This window comes from Phoenix dactylifera, chromosome 15 (genome assembly GCF_051530095.1).
Source record: "Phoenix dactylifera cultivar Ajwa chromosome 15, Ajwa_hap1_PhDact_Kaust_v1.1, whole genome shotgun sequence".
NCBI lineage: Eukaryota > Viridiplantae > Streptophyta > Magnoliopsida > Arecales > Arecaceae > Phoenix > Phoenix dactylifera.
In genome coordinates this window covers 14,184,633-14,195,733 of record NC_143204.1, presented here as the reverse complement: position 1 = coordinate 14,195,733, position 11,101 = coordinate 14,184,633, and the positions used below count along the sequence as shown (strand labels likewise).

The following is an 11,101-nucleotide window of genomic DNA, read 5'->3' as shown; positions in this document are numbered from 1 at the left end:
AACCCTATAAAGAACAGCATTGGACTTGATTTGGGTTAAGTTAAATTAGATGCCCTATCATCAACCTTTTGATTGGGTTCGGATTCGATCGAGTCATCCAAGTTCTAAACCATCACATTTGAAGTTGGCAACCCAACAAATTTTGCATCAGCTCCTATCCAACCCAAATCGTAATTTTATTCGTTCCAAGCTGGCCTCCTGCAATAATCACAAATGTTTGGATTCCAATTTACTCCTCTCACAAGTCAAAGGGCAAAACACTCATAATCCCAAGCTGGCCTCGTGCACGTCTCAATTTACATGCTAATCGTCCGATCAGTGTTCCATTCCAAAGGTCCATCTCCTGCTTCCATCCAGCCGTTCATTATCTATTCCCCTTCCATCCATCAAATACGCAATAATTTATTCATCATCATAATAAAAAAGAAAATATAAAAAACGGAGTGCGAGAATTCTCCTTTCCTCCAACTTCGTGGCGGCCGGACCCCTTTTTCAAGCCCCCAGCCCGCCGCCGCTCCCACTCGTCCACTCCTCCCCACCCTTCTCTTCTTATTTCCGGTCAAACTCCTCTCTTCTCTTCCATCTCTCTCTCTATCTCTCTCTGTCCGCCGCCGCCGCTGCCGCCACCATGACGGGACCGGGGCTCTTCTCCGACATTGGGAAGAAGGCCAAAGGTCTCAATCTCTCTTCCCCCAAATCCATCGCCAAATAAATGTCTTTTATTTCTGGATTTTTTGGTCTTTTCTGGGTTTTTTTTTTGATCCTGTTTTCGTGGTATTTAGATGTGCTGACAAAGGACTACAGCTGTGACCAGAAGTTAACCATCTCGACCCACAGCGCCTCTGGAGTGGTAACATCCCCGATGCTACTTCTTCTTGTTTTTTAAAGAAATTGAATCTCCGATTTCTATTTTTGTTTTCTGTTCTCAATTCTATAGATCGATTGATCTCTAGGGATATTTCAGCTGTTTCTAGGTTTCGGGTCTTTTATGTTGTGAAATCTTAGGGTTACTGATAGATCAGATCGTGTGATGCGATTTACTGTTTATTTTGTGGAAGGTTTTAGTGTTGATCTGATCTTTGAGTTAGGATTTCTCTTGTTAATAACTCTTAAAGCGAAGTTGGTCAATTTTAGAAGTCTGCTGAGTAAATTTTTTTCCCCCTTTCTTTATTGTCAATATTTGTTTTTGTTTTCTTTTGCTTGTGAAGTTGAAAAGAAGGTAGAACTAATGTTGCATTCGTTTATGGTCAGATTGCACAAATGTTCTATTTTGCTAATATTGAATTGCTCACTTTGTGAAATATATATTCTTAGTTGTTTTAATGGAACCGTAGTTGTTTTGTTTCACTGTTGTAATTATTGTTTCATTTGATGGAGATTTACGTGTGTCCAATTCTACTAGAAAGTGCTAATGAATTTTGTTGCTGCTGCTGCTGCTCAGCCATTCTGTTAGTTGGTTCTGTACATATCCCATAAATCCTTTCCTCTCTTTTCCCCTATTAGATGTACGAGGATTCCCATACTTTTTCTATTTCTTCATCAGAAAGAGTGATTGGGAGCAGTCGGGTCTTTGTTTTGTTTAAAATTTCCATTCTGCAGTATTCTGGTTCATTCTTTCAGCCTTTATATGTTTTCTAAACAGACCTGTTTAATTCTTCATTTTCTCTTTCATTTTTTTATGTGCATGCATTTGTGTGAAAGAATTCAACTTTGACTGGGAACTTGGCCATCCAATTTGCTACTCTTTTCCTACAAAGAGCAAAAAATGATTGATAGCTATGTGATAGCCTGTCATTTGTCCTAAATGTCTTGACTAGTTCTGGTAAAATATCACAGGGCATCACCAAATCCAATCTGTGGTTGGTATGGCCTTTTTAGCAATATCACATCTTTTAATCTATGCTGAAGATCATAGTATCCCATTTTTGTTGCATGGGCTTAGCTTAATGTTATTGTTAGGTTGTCAAATCTAGCTGTTTGAGTATCAACACCTTGTCGTGTAAGGGCTTGAAGCCAAATAGGAGGCCTAGAGGAGCTGAGGCAATATGTCTACTATGTGAAAAAAAAAAGAAGGGCGAAGTTGGGAGGTATGAGAATTTCTAAGTTATGGGACCATCTTTAGGTCAACCTAGTTGAGTAGGAGGAGTCACGTGACTAAGTTTGAAAGCTGATGCAGAAGGTGAGTGCCTTCCTTGGATGTTATTGGAGGATTGCAAAGGAAGGATAAAAACTTGAGTTCAAATATGTGTTGTTTAGAGGGACCAAGGTTTCCATCTAAGTCAATTTCGATGAATGTGTTTGGACAAAAATTAGGTTTTTTTCATTTGAATAATGAGGCCAAGGGAAACTATTTCCGTGGACCATTCAGATTATCTCTATTTAAATTCAGAGGCATGGGAACAAGTTTCTAGTCTCTAAGAGGGATGAGCTGTCTGAGAGGTATAGGTATATTGACAGTGCAAAGTTGGAACTGATTTTTTAATTCATATCTTTGAAGGATGGAGTTAGAAGGTGGGCAAAGAAGAAATGTTTGGAAGTTACAATAGTGGGTTTGCCAACAATGCTATTCATGATCCATACTATATATTTTTTAATTTTTGTGGTGATTCACCATTTATTATGAATTAAGCGGTTAGGATCCTACTGGAGATAGCCACTTTCACCCATATGTACAAGGGCAAGTATGGTAAAAAGATGGAAGTGGAAGGGTATTATCATGTCATTCGGTCTCTTTGCACAATGGCAAAGCAATGATAGCTGCTCCTCTCTTTCACCACATCCACATTGGGCAGCGCAACAAGGTAGATAGATCCCAATAAGGACGTTGGTCTCACTGCAATGGGCGAGGGTGCCGTTGGTGATGGGGGCCAGAACAAGGTGGTGCCAATGGTGCATAGGGGCATGGTGGGGGGGAAACCTGTATGTTTTTGTTGTTTGGCGGCCGTCAGTGAATAAGATGCTGGAGGAGGAAGGTTGATATGGCAGATAAAAGTGGACGGAGATGGAGGAAGATCCATTAGACTGTTTCTTTGTTGAATTGGGATGCTGATCTAGTTAGCTTGGATGGTTCATTCCTTTGAGCTTTTTCCCAGAAGAGAGGTAAGAAAAGAAACCTGTTGTCAACTGCTTTCCTACCACTCTCCTATAATGCCCTCCATTAGCCGATGGTTGAGATTGATTTTTCCAATCTAATAAAATAAAATAAAGTTGTACTGTAGCAAAATGCTATGATAGTTTGTTGTTCAAGGGCTAATTATGAAAAGGTTGGAAAGTGAAAAGCTTAGCTTCTTAGCTGGTTGTAAAAAAAAATTAAGAGTAGTATATCAGGTTGGATGGTAGGTGCATATTATTGTTTTATGAACTTGTGGATGGTATTGGCATGCGAAGTAATCGTATGACTATGTGATGCTAGTCCACCAGGATTTTTTGTTGGTTACTTGAAGAAAAAAGATAACCAAAGTTTTGCATCACTTGATTTGATTTGTTTGGGGGGAGAGTTCTAAGTTTGCTGGAAAATTGAACTTTTGGATTTACACGGGATTACATTTGGCTTAGACAACATTGAAGTATTTGGTAGATATAATCTGCAGGGAAGGTGATGCATTGCAATTAATGCATCTGATTGATGGTTTCTTCATAGTTAAGTTGGTAGAAATGAGATTATACATCATCAACCAATACAATCTAGTGGCTCTTTGCCAAAGACTTATTCAAGATAGTGTTAGGTTGTCAGGTTAAGGTTGTCAATTCAACTTGGATATATTTTTGCCATTTATTATGTAGATCAATATAGATGGTAGATAATCCAATTCAAATGAATTCAACATAGGTCATGTTTTGTTGCTTTTGTAGAGTTCCCTTTTTGAGACATTGCTTAGGATGGTGACCTGGGGATTATGAGGGTGAATTTCTTCTTGTATTCGATGAACCATTAGAAAGGTGCCTTCATATGAAACAAGGGCTAAATGCTTACTGCATAAATCCTATGGTTAACAAATGTATTTTGGGGCCATAGTCAGTGGAAATAATGCATGATATCTACTACTATATTCTGTCATTTGAAATATATTCTTCATTTCTTTCACAACTGAGTGTGCAAAAATTGACTACTTGTTGGTATTTTCTTTTTTCTTTTTAAGTTTTCATATCATGACCATCTTTTTTTGTGGATTCATTGATTTTACATATCTTATTTCCTGTTTGTTTATTTTTGGTGTTATAAAGATGGATTTTAACCATAGCCATGGGTTACAGATTTGCAATATTCATGTATAACTATCAAAAATCTACTTGAAAAGTCAAGTTTTTGGGAGATGAGATCTAAAGACAAGCTTTGCTTAAGTTTATGGATTGGACCTGAAAATTGCCTCAGTTTTTTTTATCACTACTTTTTTCTTGTTTTATTTTAAAAATACTCATCTTCAGTAGATGAATAATGCATATTTTTATTTATTAACATCGGTGTTTTTAAATTGACTAATTTTTTCAGTGAAATAAAATTTAAAAAGTTAGCATGATGCATAAATTTTTTATCGGTTGGAAAGGAGATTAGATGACATAAAAATTGTCATTGAATCGTCATAAGGAGATTTTGGGTTTTAGATAACTTATCTATAATTAAGTTCCTTTAAATATCTTGATTTTTTTAGCTTCTGCATTCAATGTTTTTTATTATAGTAGATTGTACATTATGTTATTAAGCAAGTTATAGTTTGATGCTTGAAGAGAGATTTTGTGAACATGAACTTATTATGATACAGTATTAGCTTTGGTGAATCTCTAGGGTAATGGAATTTGACCATTGTTGCATGCAATAAATATTTCTATCACCTGAAGTATATCAAAGTCAATTCTCTTGGTGCAGCTCCTGTTTTTTGTCAGATTTGAGCCACTATTTGGCTAGCTGCTTTTAGCTCTTTCATTTGCAAGTTCCCAATTTATTTGTTTGCCAAGAGTACACTATTCTATCATAGTTGTTTGCTTGGAACTATTGATGATATCTTTTCACGGTCTCCAGATTCTTTTCACTTTCTTCAGAAATGCTTTTCCTCAATCACTTAGGACTTACCATACTTTTTGAATTTATGATGATCTCATAAAAAAAAACTCAGTTTTTGTGAATCCATTACAAATCTTTTCTAATTTCCCTTTGCCTATTCATCTAACTTATAATGTTTTACATATCTATTGCATAAGCGTTTTAATCACCAGTTTTTTCAAATTCTTGGTATTTTGCTAAATAATGGACCTTTGCTATTGTCAAGGTCAGTGCGTTAAGTGCATTTAAGATTGGAAGAGTTGTTTTAGATACCTGGGCATGCTTCACTATCAATTCTTTATGATGCCAACATATAAAAGCATCACTGCATATGGAAATTGTCCTTTTCTCTTGTTTTGACCTTTTTCTTTGTGAAGCACCATATTTCTTTGCAAACATGTCAATATATATTTCTTAATTTTCAATTTGCATGCATTCTAGTGTACTGTGGAGTGGTAATAATGTTGCCATTGTTTCTATTTTATGATTTTCTCCTTAAATCTCATGGGCTTTTTTAACCACTTGCAGGGCAGGTGCTTGACCATATTAATCTAACTATATGAACCATCCAAAAGCAAATGTTTGAGATGCAATTTGTAAATACTTGGCCTTTTTGTGTTCGGAGTGCTTTACATATTAATTGTACCTGCTAGGATAACTACACTTTCTACTTAATTGAAAAAAATATTTTGAACTTTTCTCCATTTGTCTTCAAAAATTTGGTAAAAGCTAACAATGGAATTTCAAGGGTAGGTGATTTGGTTTATGTTTTTATTATTTTTATATTTATTTATTTTTCTAATAATGGCTTTCATTTTCAGTTAATTTACAATCTATTGAGTCTTAGGGGTCTTGTTTTGGTATCTTAGGAGAAGGTTAAATATTTTATATTTTCTTGTAATTTTTGGCTATTAATTTTAAGTTACTTTTTGTGTAGATCCTAAATTGAGTGGGATTATTGTCATAAAGTTATATTTTAGTCCATATTAGGTTAGGAAAGATTGAGTCATTAGGATTGTGTTTTGAATTGGTCTTGATAACTTTTCTATGGAGATGCATATTTTGGTATTTTTTAGGAAATCTTAAGTATCTGGCTCTCTTCTTTTTTCTTCAGGAAGAAAGTCTTGATGTATCCTTGCTAGTATAGAAAGTAGCTAGCTGTTTCACCTCGGGTACTTTAATACTTTTAGAATTTCTCTGGAGTCATGCTCCTGAGCGCACCTTCAAGGTGCATTTTAGCCCTGTGGTTCCCCATTCTTAAACATAATTCTGCTTCCAATCATTTAATGGTCTACATTGTGTCAACATGTAGGATGTTAAAATGTAGTGACATTGTCTTGTATTATAGTAACTTTAGTGACAGTTTTTGTCAGTTGCAACCTAGTTGTGCTTTAAGTGCTGGCCTTCTACAAGCACTTCTGGTTGGGTTGGCATAAACTTATAAGTCCTTTTTATATTTTTTTAAATTAGAAAGGGCTTTCAAGTTTTTTCTTTTTTTTGTTTGCTTTGTTTAAGGATGACATGGTCAGCATGTCATAACACTTCCAGTGTTTTGAAATGCGGTGTATGCAGTCGCATATGCAGCAGCATGTGTATGCTGTCCCATGACTGCAATATTTTGCCTGTACGTGGTTACTACATGCAGTCAGATTACATTTGGACCGAAAAGATAGTCCATTGTGCTTTATGCAACTATATATGCAGCCCATTCTTATGTGGGCACATGCGGATGGAGTTAGCTCAAGCTGATAGTTAAGCTGGATGCGTTCTTCAAACAGACTAGATATGGGTATTGTTAATAATGTTAATATATTGGTTATGTTATAACTGTAGGTATTAGCTATCAAGTACAAAACACTAATTAGTTGTTATTATTAACATGATTATTTTATCCAAATTATATATATTGTTATCATCATTATTATTTATAATGTATTTTATTTTGTTTACACATAAAAAGCACCTGTTTATGTGGCCTGCATATCGAATATGCACTTTCCAGTCCCCTGATTGCCGGCAGATGGCAGCTGCCTTTTTAAAACACCGACACTTGCAATGCTGGCTAATTGCTGGCATGCCCCCTGCTAGTGGCACTTAAATCCTTGAACCTAGTTATATTTGGAGAACTCTTTTGCATAATCAATTTGTTAATGGAACTCAGGAATTCATCATGCCTTTCTTGAGCCTATGCTAAAATTAAGTTATTATGATCAAAAAGTATAATAGAAGAAGAAAGGTATGAGTTCCCATACGAAGGTGATTAGGTGATGTCAATCTGAAATAGAAGAAGGGAACAGAGAAGACAACTTGGCAGTGGTGGTGAGCAGAAAAATGTGAGCTATGAATCTTGTAGGATGATGGAATTTTGTGATCCCATCGAAGCTTAACATTGTATAGCAGCATGAGTGGTGTTACAAAATACTTAGCCGGTATCTGTTTATCTATCCTGAGTTCCTGACCTGTGAATATTATTTTATTTGGATAATGTTTTAAGCATTCTGCAAATCTCCATTTAGATGCTTTTTTCAAGACTTGAAAATTCTTATTGAGTTTGCAAGGACTTCTTACTTTTCCAGATACAATGCCTTGAAACTAAGTAAATTCACAATGAATTTGATGGGACACCACCTCCTTTTCTGTACATTATCTGTGTCCTATTAATTTATGTACTTGCCAAGATTTGAGCTTGCTTGTCCGTATGAAAGCTTGAATGTTAAATAGTCTTAGTGGACTCTATACCTTCATTTCTATGCACCGTTGAGTTCTACAACATGCAAATAATTTGTATGGAATAGTGGCATGCATAATTTCTTTTGGTTATGTACCTCCAAGTGCATGCATCCTTTTCATTATTAAGCTCAAGCCCAAAATGAGAGGAGAAAAGCATATCCAATTTTCTTTCCATCTCTCTTAGAAAGGTCGCATACCCCTTCAGCCCATTCCATGACCCACCTGTGTCTTATTTTGGATTGAAATGATGAAAATGTACTGCTCCATATTATTTAACCTCCACTCTGCTCAATCTCCAAAGCTACTTTCCTGAAAAGGCTCACTTTTTGTCATTTGACCTCTTGATTACTCATCTTTTTTAATCATTAAGTTTGTGGGCACAACCCATATCTGGTCTTCAGGCTCTGTCTTGCCTTGTGTCTACTTCCAGCGTTGAAAGAGATCACTTTGGACATGCCTCTTCTTCATCAAGACATATATTGGATCCTTGAAGATTGACATAGGACACAGCCATGGTTCTGTTGCATAATGTTCAACATCAGACATCTGCAATTAGTAATATATTCTGCTACTATTATAGATTTGACAAACCTGCCCAGTTTTCTGTTAGCTGAAGGGCAAAGCGTCTTGTGTAGCGCAATGGAAGTGTATTAATTGGAATACAGGATGAGTATTCACAATACTTTTGGAGTTATGCCCATATAGTCTTTCTTGATACCCTGGGCTTTACATCCTTTTCAAAAAATGTTCATTATCTTGTATTTACATTTGGACCTCTGCTGTGCTGTCCCTTCAAAACTGTATTGCTTCGACAGGAGGTGCTGATGTCACATTCATCTTTTATTCTTCTGAATTTTCTATAGCCCCTTTCACCCTTTTCCCTTGCAATTGTGATCTTGATCCCTGTGGACGTCAGGTGGTCTTTCAGATGGCCTTTTGAAATTCCTTTTCAAATACCTAAGTCTTCAGCTTCTGGAAGATATTTTAGATTTGTGATCTGACAGAATCTTAGTGATGAATTTCTATAATTTGTTGATAGGTTTTTCTATTCTATCTTTCAGAATGACAGGCTAGATTGAAAGTTATACAAAATCTAAAGTTCAGGACAATAATTCCTCAGAAAAGTAGACAAAGAAAAATCAGGATGATGACACAATTGAAGCAGATTATCATCACTATGAAACTTACAACTGGAATGAGGTTTAAAGTTTGCTTGAATTAGTGGAGTAGTATGGCAGTTTCATTTATTTGAACGTGACATTTGTTAAATTAAATTTAGTTTTGCATGTTTGATTGTATCATTTGACATACTGAGAAATGGTCTGAAGACTCTAGGATTTGTGTATTTTTCCCATGAGTTCTGTGCATGTTGTTGGTGTATGGTACTTTCTATTGCAGCTTGTCTGGTTTAGTCAAGTGCTCTTGTTCTCATTTATTTGCTCACTGAATTCTTCATTTTGTGCAGCTTCTTTACCATGTTCACCATTATTGATCTTTCTGTTTATCTTCTCTATTCCAGTTGTGGTCACGATCTTAATTAGTTTTGACATTAGTCTCCTTATCGGATTTTTTTTTTGATACAAAATTCAGACTTATCATTGTGCAGGTTATGTTACTTTCAAAATAGTCTACAGTTTTACATTTGATTTATTTTTGCATTAACTAATATCGTTACATTGTTTCAAATTGCTGACGGTTGACAGAATGAAAATGCTGTGACGTCTGTGTGCATGCATGCGTGTGTGCGACCTACCACATCTCTTTAACAGAATTTTGCATTTGTTATGTTTTCCCGATGATAACAATGTAATTTTCCTTTGGCTTTTGTTGCTGTCATCTGATTTCTTGTGTCCTTGTTGATAATAACTAGTTATTCATTTGTTGGTAGTTGTTTATAATTGGCAGATTGACATCATAACCTCACAATTTTGTCATTTATTTGGTGGTTTTGTTATCATCTGGTTTGTGTTGCCCATGTACTTTCTCCCTATAAATATATCTAATAGAAAAGTGATACCTAATTTTTCTGGTTTATTTTCAGGGCCTTACTTCTGCTGCAGTGAAGAAAGGGGGCCTTTATTCTTTTGACATTGGTACACAATACAAGTACAAGAACACCCTTATCAATGTTAAAGTCGACACAGATTCAAATGTTTGTTGCTGCTACTTGTCCTTCTTATGGCTATCTGAACTATAAATTGTTCAACAATCTAAGCAAGTACTTTTTTCAATGTGTACTAGGTCTCAACAACTCTCACCATGTTAGAGATCTTGCCATCTACGAAAACTATTGCTTCTTTTAAGCTGCCAGATTACAATTCTGGGAAGGTAATGACTGTTCCAAGCTTAGAAGGATTGTCACAAAGCTAATAGTTGGTTACTAAAAGACATGTTCCTTTTTTTTCAGCTGGAGATTCAATATTTCCATCACCATGCAAGTTTTACCACGGCTGTGGCCTTGAAGCAATCACCTGTTGTTGACCTTTCTGGGACGGTAGGTGCCCATGGCATTGCTTTTGGTGCAGAGGCTGGTTTTGACACAGCTTCAGGAAGTTTTACCAAGTACAGTGCTGGAATAAGCTTGGGAAAGCCTGATTATAATGCTTCCATAATTCTGTAAGTTTTTAATCTACTATCACATTCTCTAGCATGAACATACCATACAAGGGTATATAGAAGCTGATCTCTTTTTTTTTTTGATAAATTCCTGACTTTTTTTTTTTACTAGGGCGGACAAGGGAGACACACTCCGTGGTTCATACGTGTTCCATTTGGATGAGATGCAGAAAAGCGCTGTGGTTGGAGAAATTACCAGAAGGTTCTCTACCAATGAAAACACATTCACTGTTGGAGGGCAATATGCTCTTGATCCCCAAACTACTGTGAAGTCGAGGCTGAACAACTCTGGGAAGCTTGCAGCACTTCTCCAGCATGAGCTGAAGCCCAAGTCGATTCTGACCATCTCTGGTGAGTTTGACACCAAGTCCTTGGATAGAACTCCCAAGTTTGGTCTGGCACTTGCTCTCAAGCCATGACTTGTCCGTGGGTAGAGGGTGTAACTTGATATTTTTTGGTTGGGTCCAGAAGTTACCGCCAATAAAATTACATCACAGATTCTTTTGTTGAAATTTTGGCTCACTGTGGATGATTTGGTTGATGCCCTTATTTACTATTTCCCTTTTATTCTTGGATGTAACTCGACCTGTGGTAGAGTTGTAATGTTACTTCCTGTTGAGGCGCTGCCCTCACTAGACTCTGAGAAATTATCACAGGAGTTCCTGTCTTGCCGAATTTGCACTTGACAATGATGGTTTTAACTTTGCTTCTCTTTGC

General features: G+C 36.3%; 1 protein-coding gene across 1 annotated transcript; it reads left to right on the top strand.

Moving 5' to 3' along the window:
- The first annotated feature begins 436 nt into the window (after positions 1 to 436).
- Positions 437 to 11,059, top strand: LOC103718568 (mitochondrial outer membrane protein porin 5-like). The gene is made up of 6 exons (XM_008807455.6): positions 437 to 674; positions 783 to 850; positions 9,810 to 9,920; positions 10,010 to 10,096; positions 10,176 to 10,384; positions 10,497 to 11,059. The coding sequence occupies exons 1-6, from the start codon at positions 629 to 631 to the stop codon at positions 10,801 to 10,803; spliced, it is 828 nt and encodes a 275-aa protein (XP_008805677.1). The 5' UTR covers positions 437 to 628; the 3' UTR covers positions 10,804 to 11,059.
- Positions 11,060 to 11,101: the final 42 nt, after the last annotated feature.